General features: G+C 36.9%; 1 protein-coding gene across 2 annotated transcripts in view; it reads right to left on the reverse strand.

Moving 5' to 3' along the window:
* The window catches only part of LOC127629034 (transmembrane protein 8B-like), a 226,650-nt gene that overhangs the window by 147,335 nt on the left and 53,040 nt on the right, over positions 1-26,275 (reverse strand). Inside the window, exon 2 of one of the 2 annotated variants that reach the window (XM_052106051.1) lies at positions 4,456-4,645. In XM_052106051.1, coding sequence (XP_051962011.1) covers positions 4,456-4,645 — 190 coding nt within the window. Of the gene's footprint in view, positions 1-4,393; positions 4,646-26,275 lie in introns of those variants that run through there. The other variant, XM_052106059.1, reaches the window with a different exon arrangement.

Here is a 26,275-nt window from a genome sequence, read left to right on the forward strand (position 1 = left end):
TTCTCTCCTCCACTTTATAATGGCACACGCTAAAGACAGCCATGAGTTACTTTCTCACCACTTATGATGTACATTCAGTGACAGGCAATAACAAGGTCACTGTTTTGATGGAACTTCAATGACAGCCAGTGTGGTGGGATTTGAGGACCTGAGTATTCAGTGAATAGTATTCTGTATTTTGATTACCCAAGGGGCATGACTAACTTTAACAACTGCTCTCGTGAAAGCACACAGTGTACAGGCTGTGAAAGTGCACTGGGATCATTCAAGGATGACTTGAAAGAAACGGATAGAGAAACATAAAGGCTTGAAGAACACCGTGATTTTACACACCCAGCCCTTATCAGGCTAATCAAGCCTCGTAGAGGGATTAAGGCAGACTGCGTACGGTGATGCGACATAGACAGAGTGTTTACGGGAAGCTGTCCAGTGTATCTTTTTATTTCATTAAATGTTGTTTATATTGTAAAGCCGGTTCTCGCCTCCTCCTTTCCCTTAATCCCTTGACACAGTTATTAATTTATTTGCTTTGGTGCCACCCTCAGGTATAAGAACTTTATGGTATACTTCTCTGATTCAAATCATTGTTGACTGCCATTTCATTCAACCCTGTACATTCATTCAAAATGAATCACACCCGCTACTACAAATGACCAAGGTAAGCATGCTTCCCTAAACAGAGAAAGCCACTCAGAAACTCCTTCCTTCAGTCACGCTATCTTATAGGCTAGAGTTTTGTTTTGCGTCAACATGTTCAAGTTCACGTAACTAATGCGTTATTAAGCACTGAAATGGAAAGAGTGTAAGCATTTAAAATCTACACGGATTTGGCAAAGTTAATTTCAATAAAAAATTGAGAAAGAGAGGCTATCGAAACAAATTGACGGAGATGTTAATTTGTAAGGAGAGACGCATGAATTTTGTTTTCCAGTAAAGGTAAGTTAATATATTTGTTAAAAATGTGTGTTATTGATACTAGGACATAGATATTAGGTCATTGTTTCTGGTTAGTCTGAGGCTATGAAGTGGTGAATTGGGCATCATGTCCTTCTTGTGTTATGCTCTGTCTGTTTTATAGTTTAATGTTAGAGTGCAGTGTCTGTTTAAAAAATATACAGTATTAAGAGATGACTGCCATGTTTACATTACATTTGCCTTGTGCATTCAGGTTAAGCTAGTCAGATTAGTTAACTGCTGCTGTCCATTCCAGTATTTCTGAGCTGTTGGAAGAGTGATGTGTGAGGCCTAAGATGTTGAAACTAGTATCATGCAATATTTTCTTTTTCTTTTTGTTGTATGTCAAAACATTTCTGGCACTATGGTTCATTGTATGATTTAATGGACATTAAAATGTTCGGCTCAATATATGACAATCTTTTATTTACGTGATATGAGCAATATTACTGTCCTGAATTGAAAACATTTTGGTCATTAAGTTCGCCACTGTGACATAATGGTTTCCATTGACTGCTGGGTTCTAAGGCAACAATTTATGTCTATAACTTTTCCGCGACATTACACTCACCCATATAATGTGTTTTGGGCACAGCGTTTAATAATGTGTATTAAAGTCTTTGATGCTTGCACAGTCTCAAAGCCCACGGCACGTGCCTGCAATGAACAATACTTTTACAGCATTTATTAACTCTCCTGTGGTCTTCATAAATGAGCCCTAACTTTGGTCCTCCTGGTCATTTTTGACCTGAAATTGTTTTTACATTTGCATGCAAATAATTGAATTTTACCATTAATTTGCACATTGTAACATCTTAGCAGGATATTCATTCATCCGACCGCCAGAGGGAGCTATCTCCCAAATATGGACTTGTCCCATCGCTACATCATCCACTTCTTGTTTGTACCATATTTAAATGTGACAGTGACAGAATCACTGCGAAGTATTGCCAGTTTACCCTGCCTTACTGAGCGTTTTTCATAGTGTTTTTTCATGTGTATGACTTCATTGCCTGTTGTTTAGGCCCACGTTTTTGGACTACTGCCTTTTTTTGCTCATCGGATTATTTGCCTGTGTTTTGACTTGGATTCTACAACTCCTCCTAGTGTGAGTCCCTTACAGAATACTTCGTCTAAACTCCAAGCAGCGTTATCCTCCCAAAGTGAGATGTTAAAAGAATTCCAAGGCCAACTCGCTAATCTGCATGCTGCAAATGAACACATCCAGTCTCTCACCCCAACGAGAACTGAGCCGGTGAGATTTGCAATGACTGAAAAACTGGACTGGTCTGCTGAAAAATGCTGGGGTTTTCTACATCTATTTCTGTAATCAGCCCGAAGCCTTTCGGTCAGAACCCACCAAATGCTCTTTTCTTGTATGATGCTGCTCACTGGTAAAGCATTAGACTGGGCCCAGTTTGGGACAAAGATAAAAGGTTACAGAATTCTTTTGAATACTTCACAAAAAAATTAAGGAAGTGTTTGAATACCCAGCGGGGGGAAGAGATGTGTCTGTTCAACTGCTCAGTTTACACCAAAGGGATCAATCTGCGGCTGACTATGCTTTTCAATTCCGCTCACTAGCAGCTCAGATCGGATGAAACGACATCACACTTAAAATAGTGTTCCAGGAAGGACTTAACCCAACTTTACAAGCAGAACTGGCATGGAAGGATGTTTCACTGAATCTTTCAAAGTACATTACCACAGCAATCAATATTGACAATCTCATTCACAACCACCCGTGTCCCAGTACATCTCAGGCCAACTATCTCACAGTGGAAACACACTACTGTTACTCTCACAAATCTCCAGAGGCTATGCAGATCAGATACACCAGGGTATTCATAGAAGAGTGACACCGGTGTCTACAAAACAAGCTCTGCTTCTACTGTGGTCAACCAGGTCATCGGTGCGATTCATTTCCAAGCAAACCATGTAAGAGCAACACTTCAAGATCCAAAGCATACCTGTCAACACTCCTGTTTTTCCTGGGAGTCTCCCATATTTCACACCGATCTCCCGCCCCCCCTCCCATTTTGTTAATTCTCCTGGGAAACTCCCGTAGCCTAATTGGTATGGCCCAAAGCTCTGAATAATCTGAATAATCACATCAATATATTATTACAAGGTTGTCCAGTTGCCAGATCTTGTATGAAACGGATCCTACTCACACAATTGACACATCACACACATTTCAACCCATTTGTGATGTCAACCTGGCAACCTACAACCCAGTTGCACTGTTGGTATCTGCGTAGGTAGTGGACGCGGGAAGTTGATGGTAGATGGGAGGAGAAAACTCAGGTGGTGCTCCGGATGCAAATGCAAATGTCCCCACAATGATAGTAAAACCTGAGATCACCTACATTGTGGGGACCAACCAGCAGAAATGGCTTAGTAAACATACTAAACGATGTTTTTCACAGGTTTCTGTGAGGGTTATGTTTTGGGGGTACGGTTAGGGGATAGAAATTATAGTTAGATCTGTTTAAAATCCATAGAATTCTATGGAAAGTCCCCTCGATGATATAACTTTTTTTTTAGATCTTTTGTTTGTTTGTTTGTTTTTTGTGTATGGCAAGTGGAGGAAAAGTCATAAAGTCTTGTACCGCTCAGATAAAGGAAACCATTTTTATTAAATCAACAAATGTGATTCCGGTCAAAAATGAGTGAAGACTCATTAGTTAATGCATAATGAAATAAAATGAACTAACAATGAGCAGTAGTATTTTCATAAATTGACATTAGCAAAGATTAATAAATGTTTTATACATTTTCATATAAAATGTCATATTGTTCATTGTTAGCTCATGATACTGGATGCATTAACTAATGTTAACAAATAGAACCTTATTGTGTTGCCTACTTTTAGGTGAAATCAATCTTCAAATGGTTTACTTATTGTTGACTCTGCGTGTTAAGCTGGAATAAGAGAAAAATTAAACATTCTCTATAATGAAACTAGAAGTGGTCAATATTTGCTTTGGAATCTTTAACTAATAAACGAAGGACTCAATCTCTTCAATATTTTTTACGACTAATAAAAGTAAAAAGTCTTTCTAATTTTAGGTGACATTGAGAATTAATTAAACCTCTTAAAAAAAAATCCTATAGAATGTGACCTAGTGACAATTTGTAAAAATGTCAGATTTAGGTTTTAAATCTTATGTGTGTCACTTGGTTTTTAATGCTTATGAATCTCCAATGCACCATTATGCTGTGATTCTGGCAGCACCACACTAGATAAATGCATTTTTATAGAGCGAGCAGAAATAATCAGCATCTGCGAAATTATCCTTGGTCATGGAATGTATTTTGTCAGGGCAGAGTGCATGTGCTCTTCCATATAAGCATCAGAAATTATCGCATTTGACATTTGGCTTTTACATAGCCCTTCCTTTCATATTAAATGCAGTTTGAACATACTGTAACTGACCTCATCATGGTCTTGTCCTTACCAACGGCAATTAATATAACCTGGAAGTTACGGCAACTCACACTGTCACGTTGCGGTCAGGGCAGCTGTCTCCGAAGGTGCCTCCTTGCTCCTTGAAGGTGATGAGGTTCCAGACAGCCACCACAGTGTCTTCAGGAACATTGAAGTGGAACAGCTCAACGCTGGCAAAAGAGTGGTAAGCGTTGAGCTTGCGAGGCGTCCGGGTGAAATAATCAGTTACAAACAAGCAATCTGCGGAATGGAAGAAGGAGAGAGTTATTAAGATGAAAGATGGCTTTTATATCTTTAGCACTATGTGGACAATATTTTTTTTCTAAACATTTCAACATAGGATGTCTTATCCTGTCTTTTTTGAACATAGGATGCCCAATCCTATTATCTGGATGTGGGCATTACGAAAGGTCAGTTTATTGCCTCTTTTTACATTGGAGGGGATTCCAGCAGTACTTTAGCCCCCAACTGTTATTTTACACAGAAAGTTGGCAAAAAGGTAAAATGTCTGTGTAAGTAAGGCTGCACAATGGGAAATTTAGTTATATTTACGGTTTTAGACAAAGGTCAAAATAAATGATTAGCACTGAAAAATGTTTTGGTTTTGATCTCATGTTTAATAACCTTCAAAATTGTGAAAATGTGCAGCAAAAGTGATTGTTTCACTTTAGAAGACATTTATTTAACCAATGGAGTTGTATGTATGACATGTAAGTTGACTGTCTGTTCTTTTTGAAGATTCAAAGGTGAGCCAAGCTATTTTTCTTCAAATGTGTTCAGCTGAAGAAATAAAGTCATACACACCTCCCAGACAGCAAGCACATTTGCACTGATTCCGACAGAAGTGCGCCACTGTCGGCTCAATGCCGACATTGGTGAAAAGATCACTGGCCAGAGTCTTGCTGACAGTACACACCATGTATGGCTTTTCCCATGTGGGCCAATCTCGGCTGAAAGCAGCTCTGTGATGCAGATCATACTCAGTGTAGTTGTGTATATGTACTTTTGGCCCAAGTCTGATATGTTCCAAAATTATATTAAGAATAAGCAAGTGGTATAAAGTCCCAAACCTTACATTTCAAATTTTTTTTTAAAAAATGATTATATTGTGCTGTAATTTTGATGTTGGTAAAATACCTGAATAACTTGCTAGATTCCACAAACAGGTATTATTCTCATGGTTGCTAATGTACAAACATAATATTGTGCACGTGTATTGTTTCATTTATAACTATGTTCCTGTAATTATTATGTGTACTCTTGTGTGTACAATTTGTTATTTTCTTTAAAAGAAAAACTAATGTCACAAGCAGCTCACTACCAGTGTTGTATAAGAAAAACATGTAACATACATATTTAAAATGCAAAATATTAGTGACTGTATTCCACTACAGTTACAATTTAAATATGTGGTAATCAGAATACAGTTACATTCAAAATGTATTTTGATTACTGAAGAGATTACTTTTCATTTGTTTCATTTAATATTTAGTCCTTTCAGATGGAAAACATTTATACATATAAATTATGCGATCCAAAGTGCATTTAAACAGTGGTGAAACACTTTCTTATGATGTGTTACATTCATACGAGCAGACAGAGAAGTATGTTTGAAGCAGAAGAAATAGAAATAAACCTTGTGTAAATTGTCAGCTTTATGCTAAGCTAAAATGCTATTTCTAGCCATTTTACATCACAAGTTACCAGGCAGTGTAACTCTTTTCCCTGTAGATAAATGGTTTAGTCCAACAAATCACAGAGCCAAACAGCAAAAGTCTGTATTCCACACATTTAATTGCAGATAAACAAGCAGCATGCTCTTCTCATACATTACAAAATGAACAGACCATAAGCATCACAAAACATAAAAGTATAATAAAGATCAGGGAGAGCAGATCGGTCATCATCCTCCTGCACCTGCACACAGACTGAGTAGTAACTCTCTAATCACACAGCACACGCATATGCAAATGAGATGGTCAGCATCTTAAAGGTACCCTGTATACTAAAAGAATGCATGTAAATGCATTGTCTTAATCTTTACAGAACGATCATATTTTTTTATCAAGAAAATTCATGTTGGATCATAATTTCTTTTTTCTAGTAAGACTTTTGGTATTTGGACATAAAATCATTTTCTTGAAAATAATTTTTGTATTGTTTTCCTGTAAAAATATCAAAAAATCCTTAAAACAAGATCAATTTGATTTATCTTGTTTTAGAAACTACACTGCATAAGATATATAAGTTTTCAGAGAATGTATTTTTAACATGTGTATTTTGTCTTACAGTACCGGCAGAGTTTTTGTAGTCAAAACAATTGAAAAAATCTACCAGTGCTGAAGAAGTAATCCAAAGTATTTAGATTGTGTTACTGACCTTGAGTAATGTAATGTAATACGTTACAAATTACATTTTACAGCATGTATTCTGTAATCTGTAGTGGAATATATTTCAAAAGTAACCCACCCAACCCACTACTAAAATGACAGAACACAGCCAACTGATTTTGGCGGTTAATACTCGCAGAGCCTTTCGAATAGGGGAGCATACAAGCTTAGGATAAAATATCATAATGCTGCGGCCCCATAGACATTTTATGGCAGTACACTGGCAAGGAGACAAGAGGCCATTCGTTCTGAATGGATGTCTATGTAGGAGATGCTTCAGTGTGCTGAATAAACTGCTTTTGTGAAGAAACAGTTTACACTTGACGAATTGACCACCTGTGTGCTAATCTTCCCAAAAAAATTCACTACATTCACGGACGATTTTGCGACAGGTAGGTGTCACTTTACGGCTTTACTCATTTATTTGTATGGTTTCCGCAAATGGTGACATACTGTTGTAATACTATAACTGACCATTACGATCTCGCCTTTGATAGAGCCATGGAGGCTATTATTTAAGTAATTAAATTAATCTCTGTTACTCTGATTGGTGTGGATGATCCTCTTCGTTTTCAAGAGGATCAAAATCAGTTGGTACTTTATATTCAGTTTCCAGTCTTGTTAGAAGTTTTAATTGTCAAGGAGAAAATCAGTTTCCATATTTACTTATAGAACTTTAGCTGTAATAGCCTGTTATGAGAAATAACATAGCTAACGTTAGAAAACCTGTTCAGTCTTTAGAAAAACATACCTTAAATTACATTGTTAATTATATTTAGCTCTTTTACATTGTACAATGACTACTGAACTGTATGGCTACCTAACTGAAATTCCACAAGCTGGATTATATTAGCTAGCTTCATTCATTGCTGTCTCATTTGTTGGAGTTCTTAGGCCTTACTTTGCACAGGTAATGTTAGCTGAAATTAAATTGTATTAGCTAGCATTCTGTAATAAATTAATTACATTACATTACTTATATTTCAATGGAAAGTTGAATCTTGTATGTGGATTATTTTGAGTAGGCTCCATTGGTTTTCAGTGTCGTGGTAGACATAGTATCCCTTTTCTGCCAGAAGTTAACATCTTTGATTTTTCTACTTATGTTCATTAGATGCTGTCCGAAAGAATCACTTGTCATTAATGAAATGACTTCATACCAAAAAGAAGGAAGGAAGAGATGCAGCAAGTGGTAATAACCTGCCATTACCATGCACTTAATAAAATCAATAAATATATAAAATTAATTGTAATTGGTCAAATCAGTAATTGATCAAATCAGTCAGTGCATTTTAATAGTAAACATCCCTATTTGACTTTAAAAGAGGAAAATATACCCACCCCATTCCCAGTGTAAATCTATGCCTTGTTAAAAATAAATGAATGTGTTTAATGTACGTATTCACAGAGCTGTATTTATGGGTTGCAGCATCATATTGAAGCATTTTACTTTTCACTGAATTGACATCTGATAAACTTAAATATCATTCACGTATCACTTCAGATATGGATTTAACCACTGGATTCATATGGATTACTACTATGGATTATGTGATTTTTGGAGCTCCATAGGTCAGATTACCATTCACATCCATGAGCTGAGATATTCTTAAAAAATATCTATATATTTTTTTTTGTGTTCTGTAGAAGAAAGAAAGTCATAAAAAATCTGGGATGGCATAAGGGTGTATGTGATAAGATCATTTTAATTTGAGTGAACTTACCATTTAAACCCTTCTGTACTTCTCTGTACAACTGATGAACTTCAACAAAAATATAAATCACTCAATAAAACTGTTTGTTTTCCTTTTATATGAAGATGACAGTTAACATCTATGTGGCATTCTCGGGCCACATCTGGACTTAAAGGTCAATACTATGAGCTTTCTGTGGGCGACATCTGGTCCAAACCAGTTCCTCCTTCATTTTACACACTGTGTTCCATATCTGGACCAGAATCATTCATTTAAAAATCACTGGCCAATTATGGACCACACTCATCATTTCTACTCACAATAGTGCATGGGTCAGATCTGGCCCACACCCAATAGTTTTGCTTACTTTACAGTGTGTGGACCAGATTAGAGCTGAGGACCCAGGCGTATACTGGGCCAGAACTAAATCAAGAACAAATTTTGCTAACTGGGTTCGGATGGCATGTGGGTGAGTAAATAATGTGGGTGAACTAACCCTTTAAGGAAATTTGTGTCATGGAATATCTCACTGGTTTCTGTGACAGCAACAGACTGTAAACAGCAAACAAAGAAGTGTCTGTGGGATGCGGTCTCTGACGCTTTCTGCTGGTTAATAATTTTTTACGTTCTCATAGTATTGTATTTGCAGCAAATTATTGAAGCTTAATGCCTTTTTATGCCATGTTGCTCATAACAGTTGTCAGTTGAGGCTGCTATTTTGCTGCTGTTTTATGTTTTAAGTGTTCCTGCTCGATATCGGTCTCAATAAAGCTAATTTGGTATCTTTGGAGTGCGGGGCTTTGGAAGGAGGGTGTGTGGCTAATTCAATGGCTCAACTTGTGGAAAAGCTTTCATATGCATTTAAATTAAAACAATCAATAACTGTCCAATTACTAAAAGCCACAAAATTGGGTAAAAGGTCCCCTTGCAAAAAAATATTGATACATATTTTCCTTAAGGGGTGCCTTTAGCCACATTATCACAATCAAAGACACCACTGCATGCACAGGATTAGATTTCCTGTTTTTTGACACAGTCAAAAAACAGTAGGTCATTTGCTCTGTACTTCTTACAGAGGTTATGTGAGAAAAACACAGACGTGTTTGATTCAATCAGGATTTAAATCAAAATTACATCTGAAACATAAATTAACCTAACCTCTTCTGTAATGGGCTTTTGGTGATTGGCCGGAAAAGTGGTAAGGTTGGTTGGAAGAGGGGTTGAGGAATTAGTTCTAATGCAGTTTGGTTGACCTTCCCTCCGAAAGCTTCATCGGTGATTTAATCACACATACTTTGGGTCATGCGTGCCTTGGCTCCAATTCAAAAATTAATTTCATTGCAATCCTTCAATGCAAGACCAAAAAGGAAGCACCAAAAGGACATTTGCAATCTTCCTTAATGAGCCGTGGCTTCCTATGGCTCCATCATCAGTGAGCCTAATGGCTCCAATCTCCTTGTGATTACTAGAGGGAAACATTCATACCCTACCACCCAGATACTTCCATGATATTCACATATTCCCTGTGTGTTCAATATATAGGTGCAATTTATTGCAATTTGCTTCCCCCAGGTGAATGTAGCTGGTTTTAATGAACACTTACAGTTAGGGTGACACCAATCCATCATGGCAATATTGTATAGTTGCCATGATGGAAGGGTAGTCTACTGTAGAGCCCCAGTAGACATATCTATACAGTATGTGCATATTTTATAAATCCGTCTAAAAATATTTTATAGCATACATGCATTCCTTTCCAGTGAATTACAATATAGTATTATAACAATATCATTTAAACATCACCACAGAAACTAGGGTCTCAATATCCATTATTTAAAGTTTTTAGACCTCCCGTAGCCCTTTTTGAGAGGTGGGTTTTGACGCAACATTGTTTTCTACCAAATACTTCCTTTCGTGTACTTTCAATTCATGTGTGTGACCTTTTAACCACAGTTCCTAGAGATTTCACCAAAATGGTTTGAGTTTAATTGATTGGAATAATATTTTTAAGGTGGAACATGCCTAGAAATTAAGATCACAGCAAAGTTAAAAGCTCTAACAAAACAAACTCTTTGTGCTTAATCTGTACATGTGTGTGTCACATATTGCCCCATTTTCTGCTACCATATATACAGTGGCCATGCCATACATTAACACAGCAGTCTGCCTGATGCAGCTGTCAAAGGCCACATTCTAAATACTAAATACGGAGTGCTTAATACCAATATTGACTCCTCTGTCAACAGGAGTTTATTAACAATTTGGGACTTTAATGTGTCAAATGTGGAGATCTAGATTTCCTCACAAGTTTCCAAGTTGGAAATCCGACTTCAAGTTGTGTTTGATTGCATTTTTCAAAGTAGGAATTTGATCATTCAGACCTTCGGAACACAGCATAATCAAAAAAGTGTGGGTTAATGCATTGTGTACATTCTGTACAAAGCTCCTTGACTAGGGAGGACGGCAAGATCTAAAATCTCACATATCGATACAGACCCAAATCTTGAGAGCAGCACTGTGGTGTAAACATCTCTGAAGATTGAATGTTTGTGTGTGAGTTATAGAGAAAACGACAGAGAAGTGTATAGGGTTGGCAGTCTGTATTAGTGAAGACAAATGACAGCACCTGTACGTCAGTTCTAGCCGTGTGTTTAATCTCGTTCCCGTTGGACCCCTTTGCTTCTGTCATTAACAGACATAACAAATCAAGTGCCTTGACACTTTTATTAAGCTGATGGACTCTCAGAGGTATGACGCCAGTGTAGCCTCTTCATCTGTTAGCTCAGACAGCCAAACCACATCCCACTGATGGGCTTCACGTGCAGTCACTTACAGTGCGAATAAAATTACTGAGTGAACTATAGCAGATGGACCCACACCATTTGGTACATTATGAACTGTAGCAATGGCCATCTAGGACTGAAATGTAACTTGTAAAATGGATAATTCTGACTTTAAATTCTTAATGGATAAACCACATTCAAAGCCGTTGTAAAATATACCCACATCTGTGAACTCACTTTCTATGTTTATACACCAAGTTGCTATGTGCTTGGCAACCACAAACACCAAGGATAATGAACTATATTACTTAGTGTAAGAACTGTTTATTCCAAATATTATTAATGATAAATTTAACTGCTTATTGAACATTGCCATCTTTTATCATGTTGTTTTCAAATTTCATATAAGCACAAGAATGGAATAGCCTTTAAAGTTCAGGGTTCGACAATAAGGATTTTGTCTGACAACGCTGGCACGTCAGAATAAAAAAAAAATAAATGTTTTCAAATTAAAATGACAATGTATGCACTAAAGTAAAACAGAAAGCCTGTGTTGGTTAGATTACTTTAAAATTGTCATATGGTACTGATTACAAATTGCATGACAAAAATTGGAGCCAGTAACATAATCTCTTGGATTCAATTTTTATGGTAATATAATCTGATTGCTTTTGGTTTACTGCTGACCTAATTCTTGTTTATTTGATGTCATATGCATTTGAGTAGTATAAACTTGTATCTTTTTGACATGATGTTGCTTAAATTTAAATTAAAAACTTTCTTAATGGATCAAAATCACTACTTGCTATTTGTCTGTTTCTTTTTTAAATAAAAAAGGAATTTCAAGTATTTTTACTCTGGCAATATTGAGATTACAAACATCATCAATGTGTGGTAACAGATGAGACCAGTTATATTTGTGCATCAACGTCACTATAAAAGGCTTTTGCAAAAGCGTATTCATGTACATTTTTTAAATCGAGTAATAAACTTTACTGCACTTATGCAATCGGTTCTGCATTTATGTGTGGAGCCATCAGGAAATTTGTATTGTTGAGCCATGCATTATATGAACTAGAAGTTTGTGATCCATTCACAGCAGTAATTTCTTGCATATCTTTTGCATGCAAGAGCCTAATGGTGTGCCCAAGCCAGACTCGTACAGACTGATTACCCTTCTTTTCAGTCAGGAGCAGAGGCAATGTCATGTTATTTGAAGGTTACCTGTTGATGGCATTCACCCAGTTCTCACATGTCAAAATATACTGTATGTGCTCGTCTTGTCCTGAAATCAAGTCAAGGATATCCTTCTTTTTGAAAGCACCAGGACACATGTGTTTGTAAATTGTGCACTAGGCCTATGCAGTAAAATTGTCCACTAGAAGCAGAATATTTCAGTTTTAACATGGTAAATTGGTGATGCTTTCAGCACTGAATTATTTAGCTTGACATTGCTGTAATATGTATAATAACTTGGAGTGGGTTTGATGAGATTGAAGCAGATCATATTTTAGTTACTTCTGGTTTACTTAGGTACTTTAGGTATTTCAGGTGTTTTTGTATTTTCCAAACATTCACAATTTCATCTTGGTCCTATCTACAGTATGAAAGTACTATTCTGCATTTATTTAATTAGTTTAAAAGTTTGTATTATTATTAATATTATTATAATATCATTATTATTATGATAATTAATATATTTTTCTGTATGTATTTGCATTATTTTTGTAAAATGATTGTAATATGAGCCAATGACTAGGGGCTATCAAGCTTTCATTAAAAGTAATATCATCCTTTTCACGACATCTCGTTCTTCAAGTTCTCACAGAGCACAACTCCTTCTTTAACACCTTATTACCTAGTTATTACTGACATACTGACAAGGTTTTAATCAGTGTTTAAATGACTGCAGGGAATATTTGAAATTCAACAGTAAAAAATGAGCTCTAATTAACAGGAAATGAGAGGAGCACGAGTCCTTTAGAGATCACTGAGAATGTTCATGTCTTTCTGCCACTCCTCAACCCCAAAAGATGTTTCTCAGTGGAACACCAGACCAGTAATAAATCACAAACTCTTTTATTACATTTCATGTCGATATTCCCCACACAACAAAGTATTGCTGCCGATCAATACAGGTTCCTTTTTCCAATCAGGCTTCAGATTGAGCAGCATTAAAATTAATATAGCTTTTTTTCCTCCCAGTCACATTACTTCTCTAGCAGTGATGGGGGATCAATTATTAATGATGTCTCTCTCTTTCTCACGCTCGATTTTAAGTACAGTCCCCTATTCTCCACAGTTATGGTTCCTTTACATAATGAGCACCGATATTGGGGTCAGAATGCTCTTATGTTTGTCTAGTCTGTCTACACTGAAACACATTCCTGAAAAACATTCAGAGTTTGCTTTGTCTAAAATATGGAGGCCTGTCTGCAAAAGATGTAGGGCAAACCGGGAAGTGTTGAAATGCAGGATGAGATATAACACCATAAATATAACAAATTTAAACCCCCCCTGCTGAGGTGAGAGTAGAAGTTGCTATATAACTAAAATAAACTCAGAAAAAAATAAATACTATATTCTGTATATACAGTATCTCACAAAAGTGAGTACACCCCTCACATTTTTGTAAATATTTGATTATATCTTTAAATGTGACAACACTGAAGAAATGACAATTTGCTACAATGTAAAGTAGTGAGTGTACAGCTTGTATAACAGTGTAAATTTGCTGTTCCCTCAAAATAACTCAACACACAACCATTCATGTCTAAACCGCTGGCAACAAAAGTGAGTACACCCCTAAGTGAAAATGCTTCACAGGTTGCCACTGGAGTCCTCTTCCACTCCTCCATGATGACATCACGGAGCTGGTGGATCACGGCCCAGTCTCCGAAGGGAGGGGATCATGCTCTGCTTCAGAATGTCACAGTACATGTTGGCATTCATGGTTCCCCAGTGCATTCATAGCTCCCCAGTGCCAGCAGCACTCATGCAAACCCAGACCAAGACACTCCCACCACCATGCTTGACTGTAGGCAAGACACACTTGTCTTTGTACTCCTCACCTGGTTTCCGCCACACATGCTTGACACCATCTGAACCAAATAAGTGTATCTTGGTCTCATCAGACCACAGGACATGGTTCCAGTAATCCATGTCCTTTGTCTGCTTGTCTTCAGCAAACTGTTTGCAGGCTTTCTTGTGCATCATCTTTAGAAGAGGCTTCCTTCCGATTTGATGCAGTGTGCAGCGTATGGTCTGAGCACTGACAGGCTGACCCCCCTCCCCTTCAACCTCTGCAGCAATGCTGGCAGCCTCATATGTCTATTTCCCTAAGACAACCTCTGGATACGACGCTGAGCACTTGCACTCAACTTCTTTGGTTGACCATGGCGAGGCCTGTTCTGAGTGGAACCTGTCCTGTTAAACCGCTGTATGGTCTTGGCCACCATGCTGCAGCTCAGTGTCAGGGTCTTGGCAATCTTCTTATAGCCTAGGCCAACTTTATGTAGAGCAATGATTCTTTTTTCAGATCCTCAGAGTTCTTTGCCATGAGGTGCCATGTTGAACTTCCAGTGACCAGTATGAGGGAGTGTGAGAGTCATGTAACACTAACGAGTCACATGACACCGGGGAGGGAAAATGGCTAATTGGGCCCAATTTGGACATTTTCACTTTTTTGCCAGCGGTTTAGAAATTAATGGCTGTGTGTTGAGTTATTTTGAGGGGACAGCAAATTTACACTGTTATACAAGCTGTACACTCACTACTTTACATTGTAGCAAATTGTCATTTCTTCAGTGTTGTAACATGAAATGATATAAACAAATATTTACATAAATGTGAGGGGTGTACTCACTTTTGTGAGATACTGTAGATACTGTATATATATATATATACACAGTATATATATATATATATATATATATATATATATATATATATATATATATATATATATTGAAATATATATTGAAATAAAACATTAAAAACTGTAATGACTGACCATGACGGGAGTGTTCAAGTTCTATTCTCTAAAAGCAAGTCTATATATCTTATATGCTGCTTCTCACGTGAATGCATCTTTTTTTTAAAGGATCTTTAGATATTTTAAAATATTTGTATTTTTAATATTATATAAAAAATTCTCAGATAATTTTTTTTTTCTTCTACAGTATAGTTGCTAAAATATATTTATATTGGAAAACAAGTCAAAACAAAAACAAATCAAAAAAGTATTTTGTTGCATTGTATAATGGTGCGAAGTCTACCCACTCTCACCTTTCTGTTCACTTCAGTCCATCTTTAACTAAAAAACAAACAAACTCTTTCTTATTCAGAAATCTGCATATTGAAGATTTTCTTCACGATAAGAAATGCAAAGTGTCATATATTATGATTCAATAAGTCATGAGCCATCACAATATTCTCTAGCTGCATTAAGCATGCTCGCTTGAGGGACGAGTGTCCCTGCGACAGATGCAGTTGGATGCAGTTTCAATCTCTACACCTTAGATCGGGACGTTGCCCGGAAATGCCAAGAAGGGTATTAAAAAGGGACATTATTCAATAGAATCCTTTAGAATCATTTATTTTTGGTCACACATTATACACACAGTTTTTTGCATATATACAGTGAAATGTATTAGTTTTCACATATCCCAGCTAAGCTGGGGTCAGAGTGCAGGGTCAGCCATGATACGGCACCCCTTATGATTCAATAAGCTCATGACTTATTGAATCATAATATATGTCACTGTGCATTCAATGATGTATGGATCCGTGGATCTCTTCTTTGGACACAGAGAACAAGTTCAACCAAACTCTCAACCCACAGTGAGAGGACCTCTTTGATAATACTTCTTCTACAATATACTACTCAATCACTGGTGAGTGAAATCTGAGCATTCACAAGCCAGTGGCTAATCACAGACATTTTTACTTGCATAGCATGTGATTTGGTCGCACATGCGAGTGATTTACTTGCATTATAGAGGGTTGTTACATGATCAATCATGAAAGATCAATCTTGGGATATAAGAATTCATAACAATATTGTTTAAACGAAGTTTGCGATGCATCAGAAAAATATATATTTTTACCCAGCCCTAATTGAAACTGACAAATGCGTAACAGAGATCCAGCAGATCTGCAAGAAAAATAATTAATTTGAATCCCTCACACACCTCACAGAGGCAGTTCTTACCACACTAGATGCTTTTTTAGATGGAATGCTTCCTCATTATTGAAAGGTTTTACATGATATGAATGTAAAAATAGATAAATACAGTATATGAGGATCTAAATAAATATAATATATTTAAAATATATACAGGTATCTAACATAAAAAGTAAACAATGATTGTATCTACTTATAATTGTATCATTCTGCACAGCCCTTCTTTATACTTATATCTCTATCTACACATTATAGGAATATCATATTACAATTTGAAGTAAATGTTGTTAAATATGAGAACATTATATCAAAGTTTTAGGCACCACACTTAAGTTATTGTGACATTAAAATGAAGCGTCTTACAACATTCCCTGGTTGACCCTTTTTAAGGAAAATACTAAATTATTTTAGAGATCTCTGGTCTCTCTCTCTCTCTCTCTCTCTCTCTCTCTCTCTCTCTCTCTCTCTCTCTCTCTCTCTCTCTCTCTCTCATAAAACGTTTCTAACAAGCTTTAAGCATGTTAGGGACTGTTCACATTAACATGTCCCAGCTTAAAAAAAAAAGATGATGTGCCATGAACGCAGGTGTTTTGAGACGCGTTTTAAACAGTTGAAGTTCTGACTAACTTTAAACAAAGTCTGAAAAACGTGGCGAGAGAGACTAAAAACAGTGCAGCATTGGTTAAAGTTTACATAAGAAAACAACTGAAAAACAGCATGGATGGACACAAAATTTATTCGGAGTGAACAGCTCCTAACTGTGCAATTGAGAATAAACCCCACAAATATGTCTACAGCCATAAAACATCCTCCCAGCAGCCACACTACAGCAGTGGAGGAGATATCTGCAGACATGAGGATGGATTAGCACTATCAGGGCAGTATGGACGGAGTGTGTCCTTGCAGCAGGGCAGTTTTTAAGAAAAGCTTCTGGAGTGCTTGGAAGGATGCTTTAGACTGAGAAAGAAATCCTCAAATGCCTGCTTAAGACACCGCACTGGGAACGAATCCAGGAGAAACAGCCAGCATTCAACAGAGCTTTTAACGGCAGCACTTAATTTACAAACGCTTACACATACAGGGTACTACTGTATACTGTATATGTGCTTTTAGTAGAGAGCTCCACGTCATTCCTCTCCCCAAGGTTAAATTGTTTTGGTGTGTTAATTTTCTCCTATCAACCCTTGAATTGCATATCAGGGTAGAAGCTACACAGTCAGTTTTCATCATGCTGGAATTATGTTATGAAGAGATGACTTGTGGCATGTGCATCATAGAATTAACATTGCATACTATCTCTAGAGGGTAAGCGATCCAACCCCTGACCCCTGCAGTACTGCTTGTGTTGCTTTTAGCAAGAGAAAAGAGACTAGACAGGGAGAAAGTGTTTTAAGGGAGCATATGGGTTAGAGAAGATGTGCATGTGTAATAGAGGAACGAGAGGGTGAGAGGCATATGGAGACAGAGAGAGAAATATGACTAATTTATGCAAAGAGAAGTAGGTAACTGGTGTTCTGAGTGCAATTGACACAACAAAAAGTGGCGCATGCCCCTCTTTAGCTACAGTTACATTTGGTTTAACTGAAGGCACTCTTTAACTGCAAAGTGGATAAATCCATGCATGTGTGGGCATCGGTTTATATCATTTTCAAACACTTTATATAAATATAAAAATAATATTTTACAAACAAAAAAATCGAAATAAATCAATTAAAAATAATGACAAAATTGTAATTATTTCCTGTCATTTAACATTAACTTAATATCAGATATTTAAATAAGATCTTTTAGATACCTGAGCAACTACTTTTAAAGTGATGAACGTTATATTTTCAATGTTAAAATAGCTTACATTTTCTTATCATTTACTAACCCTCTTGCCATCCCAGATGTGTTTGACTTTCTTTGTCTGCAGAACACAAATGAAGATTTTTAGAAGGATATCTCAGTTCTGTAGGTCCATACAATACAAGTGAATAGTGACCAAAACTTTGATGCTCAAAAAAATACAAAGGCAGCATAAACACAATCCATACGACTCCAGTGTATTAATCCAGGTCTTCTGAAGCGATCCAATCAGTTTTGGGTAAGAACAGATAAAAATATAACTCCTTTACCCCTTGACATTTTGCCATTGCAGTCTCTAGGCCCAATCATGATTTCAAGCTCGATAACACTTCCAGAGAAGAGTGCAAGATGGCACTATGGACCCTTTTCACACGTATGCATGCTGCGAAGCAGAAGTCATCGTAGTTGGCTGAACTTGAATGCCAGTGAATGGGGAACCACTGCAAATTGAATTTTTGTTAACCCAACAGCAACTGCAATAGAAACAATTATGCTTTCACAGCTTTGCAAAGGAAGACAAAAATATACAGAGCTGGATAACATCAGTAAGAAGAGAGAAACACGGCAAATTTCTGTCAGCAGTGTTAAAAGCCTCATCACAGCTATGGTAACTGATTTTTTTAAAATGTATTCCATTTCCAGGGTAATATAATACAGAGTACAATGTTATAAATGTACTCTAAACATTTAAAAAATTGGAAATCAAAAAGATTTGCTACATTTATGTTGTTATAGAAGGTGGAAACACAGAAACAGGTCTGTGAAAAAGATCCATTGGAAGTGCAATTGAGCTTGAGATCATGATCGCCAAGGAGACTGCTGATGTCAATATTTATACTGAAAAAGGAGTTATATTTTGGTCTGCACTCACTCAAAATTGATTGGATCGCTTCAGAACATATTTATTAAACACTGGAGCCTTATGGACTGCTTTTATGCTGACTTTATGTGCTTTTTGGAACTTCAAAATTTTGGTCACCATTGTATGGACCTATAGAGCTGATATTATCATACAAAAGTCTTTGTTTGTGTTCAACAGAAGAAAGAAAGCCACACACATCTGGGATGGCATGAGGGTGAGTAATTATGAGAGAATTATTTTTTTGGGATGAACCCCCCCTCATTGTTGCTTATTTACAAAAGCGCATTGTCTGCTTGACTCTTAAACTTATCTTTCTTTCTGTTTTGATACTGAGATTATGTTGCATTTATAATTTATTTCCTTATAATAATTTTTTCCTTTAAACTAGATGCAATTTAGAAATTTGGAAGTGACAACAAACACTCTGTAGCTTTCTTTTGCAGTTGAAACATGTTGCCAAAAATGACAATCTTAGACTTTTTTATGTAAACTGCTTTCAAGCCCTTCTTTTTTGCTTCAGGCTTCAGGTAATCATGTTTCCAAATTGCATCAAACAAATATGCGAATGTGGGTAGCATCCTTACATACTGTACTTCCCCCCAAGCCATGTCTAAATCTCCCAGACTAAGCTCTGAAGGCAGGTCAACGTGGTGGATGCTGTTCTCAGATTTCAACTTGTGACTCTCCGCTCATCTCCCACATCCGAGCCCAAATCCACTGATTACAACCTTCAAAGAGATGCTTATAGAGACACTCCAAGCAAAGCCTGGTGTAATCTGCTCTGGCAACATCATTAACTAGTATTTTAGCACGTCCCAGTGAGGGTGGAAGAAAGGAAATTGTCTCAAGCTTAGAGCGCAAAAAAAATTTCCAGTGTGAAATCGTCTCTCTTGAAATCTTTTGCTGCACATTAGTAACCACGTACAACCTGAAGACACATTGTGGCTTTTTTAGCGTGTGGTAGGACAGAACAGAAATATATCAAAACACAGATCAAAAGAAGATGACCGCAGGCCACTGATGTGAGAGATCAGTTGTGAGTGCCAGAGAGAAACAAGGGTTGAATTCACTAACCAGTTGTACCACTTTTGCACGTGATACTTGAGCAAAAAAGCTGTGTCTTATTTAATAACCACCCACAATCCAGTTTAACCTGGTTAATTTGCCTTATGCAATTAACATTGTGCTATTACCACCAGCAAAAAGTAGGTGATAAATAGAATTTGACTTAAAAGAGATGTTTGCATACATTTTCTATTGATCATGGCAGCAGTGATTCATCAAATGATGATCAAATGATGAACAAGAACATTCAAAATGCACAGTGCAGTTGAGTGCATTTCCATCATACCTGGATCACATGCACTAAAACAATAAAAAAAAAAAAAGAAAAAAAAGAAGAAGAAGTCTACAGGCCATTGATGTGAAAGATCTGTTGTGAGTGCCAGATCTTGTCGAGAGAGACAGTGACTAAGTTTGCATGGACACCAGAAAGTGGCTTATTACAAGAAAGCAGTGTTCCAATTTACATGCTCTGCATAAGCAGCATCCTCTTTACTCCTTTATACATGCGGCTCAGACAGTAAGCAGATTTCTCCACAGCAACATACTCTCCCCATGACTCTTGTGTAAATAACAAACATAAAAACGCTTCTGAGGAAGACTTTACTATTTTATTCTCCGTTGATTAACTTTTTCCAAATATTCCAGAGTTCTATCATGACCTGCAGCGAAATTGCGCTGCAATAGTAGTGTTTCCCTCTAATGTAAAACTCTGGGATTCCCCAATGTACAAGCACATATACACAAACGAGAGGTTGATATTTTACATTGGAGTGTATAATTGGGAACAGTTTATAGTGTGCATGCTTTTCCCACTGTACTTGACTTGTTGTTAGGCTCCATCTTATAACGTTTTTTATCCGGTCTGTTCAAAAACCTATAAGAAAGCCGCTTAGGTGTTAACATGGCCACATTAAAACACATTTTCCGGGTGAAACCTGGGTGTGTAAAATAGTTTTCCCTTAATCCCTTAAGTGGCGTAATAAAATCTGCGTTCTTGTTTACATGTCATTTCAGAATGCCGCTATCTGCAAAAACACCGGAATAAACCATTTTCATAATTGCATGTAAATGTGGTCAGTGAGCTAATGCAGGAGTTTTCAAACTAGGCTACTGGTCTGCATAGGAGGTGCTAGGGGATCTGTGGAAATGTTTAGATACATTTACAAGATGGAATTTAACAGTAAGATATAAATATCTGCATATAGTTTTAAACTAACTTTATGCTGCTCATTTTCACTGTTGTCCGTAGCTTGCTTGAAATTAAAATGTCTCTAATATTTCATATTTTTTAAGCTACCTTGTTTCAAATAACTGATAATTAATTACACAACTTTGAAAGAAATTTAAATAATAGCTTTGAGGTGAATAATCAAATTAGTTGTGTTTTGACGTTAGGCTAGCTTCATCTCGTGAAATCTTAGCAGTGCAAAATTCTGTTGTCATTGTCATTCAAAGAGAGATGTTTTCTTTGCACACAGCACAAGTTGTGGGCAAATTTTGCTGGACCCTTTTAAGTAATAGGAAATAATCTGCCTTGATCATCGGCTGTTTTTAAACAATCAGCTGGTAATTGCTTTTATCAGCCAAAGTTTGGCAGATACATTGATGCATCTATAAAATGGACCCCACTATAAATGGGTTTTTAAACATGAAAATAAATAGCTGTCTTTATATTTTAGGAAGGGGAGTCCCTACCAAGAGGATCATCATATTTAGGGGTCCTAATCATCATATTTGGCATTAAAAAGTTTGAAAACCCCTGAGCTAGAGCATAAGCGAAAAGGCTAACTGAAACTATCCTACACTGCAGAGCACTGCCTCCAGTCACTGCCAGGAAAAACTGGTGTGAAGGCTGTTTCTCTCAGAAGAAATTACTGCAGTTGTCATGGGTCAGCCTCAGGTTACCTACACGATGAAAGTAGGTAGTGTATGTCTAATGTGAATCTGTCATATTGAAGAAGCCTGAAAACAGAAATGTACTTTCAAAAGTGCAATGACTCTCGTTAAAGTCCAAATGAGAGAATGTGCCAGAGACCACAAGGTGAGACAGAGCAATAAAAATATTGCCCCATAAGCATCAGTCACATTGCCCTTTGTGAACTGTGATCATGCAGTCCTGATTCGGTGCACCATGGTAGCACTTTTCTACTTGCTATATAACTACTTGTTAAACTCAACGGAAAGTGCCTTTTTATGAAATCTTGGGAATTGTTAGTGTTGCCCAGGGTTTTGTTATTGTGCATTCCTCAGACTGACAACTCATTCTACCTACATAAAACAGTCCGCCTGGGCACACCACTGTCTGTTCCATAATTAATGGCAGTGAGCAGAGTGCAGTTCTGTCCTCCTTCTATGCTCGTGTTTCTGGGTCTGTATCCCTGATAAAAGCACAGGCTCCTGCCTCGGCGCTCTTTGTCACTTGCCCTTTACATTCTGCCTGACATAAAACAATGAGCAGAGGTTCCACATGCAGCGATGACTGATCCAGAATGGCATGAAAGGATGTGTTTCCAGCCCAGGGCTTGAATACTGGAGTCTTGTCAAAGATCAAGGTTGAAAACCATGAGATGTTGCTGCAATGTTTGCAAGATGTAATACGTAGCATATGTTTTAATTGAATTTCATACCAGATTATCCTGGCCTGACTTGTTATTCTTGACATATACTGTAAGTTTCTCCTTAATTAATTTACTCTAATTATATGAAGGCACATTTAGGTGGAGGTAAAGGAAATGAGAAGATATTGTCAGAAATAGAGATTTAGTTAAACAAATAAAAAGCAGCATTACTGTTTGACTCATTATTGTACCCTTCAGAGTAACGTTTAAATTAGGGATGTGCTACGGTGGATGACTAATTGACTAGCAACTGACTAGTCGATTTGTGGGGTCAACAACTAACATTAATATTGTTAGTGGTGGTAGTTTTAGTGGGAGATGTAATTCTCAAATTAAATGAGAGACACAACTTCTTAGAGAGTGTTTTTGCATGATTATATCTTGCTGTGCTTAAAATGAATAATAGTCAGCACAGTTAAACCCTCTGCAAGAAGTTTAGTCTTTTTAGTGCTTGAAGTTTAGTCAATTTATGCACCACTGCTGTTACAGTAATCAAGGCGCTTCATCAACAACACATTTCAAGACGATCACTGTTGTACGTTAAATCCTCTGCTGTATTATTGCAATATTCCCATATTTGTGAGGTGATGTGGAGAGTTGAAAGTCTTTTGCTGATTCTGTCTGACACTGCTTAAATAAATAGCTGCAGTAAATGGGTTAAACTACTCAATGTCATGTACATGCAATATTATCTTGAAGTTCTGCGCTTTTGAATGGGCAGCAAGGATCACACCCAAGAGTCTCAAACTCTCTGTTTACATTGAAACACATTATTCTGGGTTCAGGATGGGCACAAGTGGTTTTGTGCATTCTTTATTAGAGACTTTCCTATTTCTTACTTTGATAGTTTTGTGCAATAAAATGTTATAGTTATTTAGCCATTTTAACTGTTGAATATCTGTTAGTTACCATGTTGAATTAATGTGCTTAAAGTGTCCGTATATCCCTCTGAAACATGTTTGATTCGGGCCATATAAACATAACAAGTCTATATTATACCTTATTATTCTTAAAGGAATACTCTGATTCAAGTTAAGGTAAAGCCAGTGCTCAAATTGATTCCAGTCAATGATGGGTCCTCACCAATTGAGACACTCTGTTCTTTTCTTTAAAAAAAAAAAAAAAGCAAAAAATGGAGGTCACAGTGAGACAATTACAATAAAAGTGAATGGGGGCAATGTTTGGATGGTTTAAAGGCAGAAATGTGAAGCTTATAATTTTATAAAAGCAGTTACATTGATTCTCGTGTCAAAACTCATGAATAATTTATACTGTAAAGTTGTTTAAATTGCAATTTTTTCCAGTCCTTTTAGGATTTTAGGATTTTGTTTATAGTTTATAGTTTCGTGGATCCGTGTGAACGGGGATTGTTTTGACAACGATGTCGTCTGTACGCAAAACTTTTCAAAAACGCAAAGGAAAAACTTTTCAATTTTTAGTACATCGTTGTCATGTAAACGTACCCTAAATCACTGCAAAAGGGGCGGTGGGTCCGTGTAACGCTTTACAATTCATTTTTCAGACAATACCAATCCAAATGCAAACATATAAAAATGGTTTGAAACTTTCATTTTTCATTTTTTCTGGTGTGAATTGGAAATTTAGCCATCTTACCCAACTTTACTGTAAGAATATACACATCTCACACTTGCTTATAGGTCCTGAAAGTGATTTTAGCCATTCTGATAACTTCAACCACACTCATTTTCTCTAAAACACCACCCCCACAAAGACATGTCAGCCAATCTGATGTCAGTAAACCAGAACCCAAACACAATTATTAACAGGGTGAGAGCATTGCTTAAAAGTGTGGGCCTCTCCCAGTCCCCCATAGTCTTTTTTTGCAGTTTCTAAAGCCTAAAGCTTTCACAGAGAGAGGGGGGATTTGTCAAGACTGGATTTCTCCAGTAATCTGTCAGGTAGTAGTAACTTTTTATGTGATTAATTTGTTTTTTGAATACAGCACCTTTAATTTATATGATAGTTAAATATATATAAAAAATATCCTTGTCTTCAAGGACTATAGCATTACAAAAATGTAGCTGAAAAGCACTCAGTCCAATACCCCCACAATATGTACCCAAGCTGCCTGACAAAACGTTTAAATTCTCCACTCAACAGGGTCTAATTTCTCTGCTTTTGACCCCTGTTGTATTTCTATCAATCACTAGCCTGAGCTGTTACTGGCCAGTGGAGCACGGATGTGGATAAATGCAATCAGGGCTAATGAGTCTCATATCACTCATCTATGCAGTGCTGGGGAGTGGATCAGCAGTGGCTGTAAACACCAGGCTTGGCATGGGCAGGGGCAAACAAACAGGCCTGCCAAACTCACTCTGTCTCTGCCTTTGTCACAGCATCTGTCTGCCTCCCTATCACTACTTATCTTAGTACTCATCAATCTAAATTTGCAGAGAGGAAAAAGAGAAGCCTACTATCAACATCAGACAAATACTATAAAGAGGAAAATGGATATTACTAATAACCGATAGCCCAATAATGTGAATGCATCCTGAAAAGGCTTTTAAGTAACATGGTGTCATTGACTATGCTTAGATATTCTCTAAGATATTAGATATCTTGATATTTGTACATAATAAGGATGACATACACAAACCCTCAGAGCAATATAGTCAATTTCTCAGTTTCAAACCAATTAAGCTGCCTAACACATGCACTTAATTAAACAATTTACCACGTTAATTTTTCTTAATCATGATTAAGGCATTTACCGTTAATACAGCATAAAAAAGCATAAACGCTTGTTAGAACGGCGGAACTTTGTAATGTGTCTGCCCGAGTCATTACAATGACACACACACCACAGACACACACACAACACACAACAGTACTTCCCTGAAAGTGATAAAATGATGGAGATTCCATTAGCAGGTGGTAAATGTAAGTGCAGCGTAGTTCTAGTGGGAAGGCAAGCAGCTGTACATCATCGCACCATTAGCTAGGTAACTCCTAATCAATCACATGTAAACCATTGCTTACAGTTTTTACCAACTGCTTACACACAAAATCTTTTCATGTCACACGATTTTTGAAATCTCTCACTCAAAGTGCAAAACTACATGCCAAATCTTCAAAACCATAACCTATTTCTCAGCCTTTGACTCAGTTTTATCTAATGACTATTTTAGCATTATAGTAATGTACTGTAAAATACGTATGACTGCATAGTATTGCATAAACATTTGTAACTCTAAGCCATCCATTTACTGCACTGCATTGAATGAATGAGGTTGGTTATCATGCTGTACTACATTTTTTTTTTTTTGTAAATGATTTACAGTTCCTATGCTGAACACATACGGTTTGAATTCTGTACAGAGTGGAAAGGCAAAGACATCATGGAGGATGAGGATGCTTGTTTACAGATGTACAAGAGACTGCAATTATAAATATGGTTTTGGCCA

Source organism: Xyrauchen texanus, chromosome 3 (assembly GCF_025860055.1).
Source record: "Xyrauchen texanus isolate HMW12.3.18 chromosome 3, RBS_HiC_50CHRs, whole genome shotgun sequence".
Lineage (NCBI taxonomy): Eukaryota > Metazoa > Chordata > Actinopteri > Cypriniformes > Catostomidae > Xyrauchen > Xyrauchen texanus.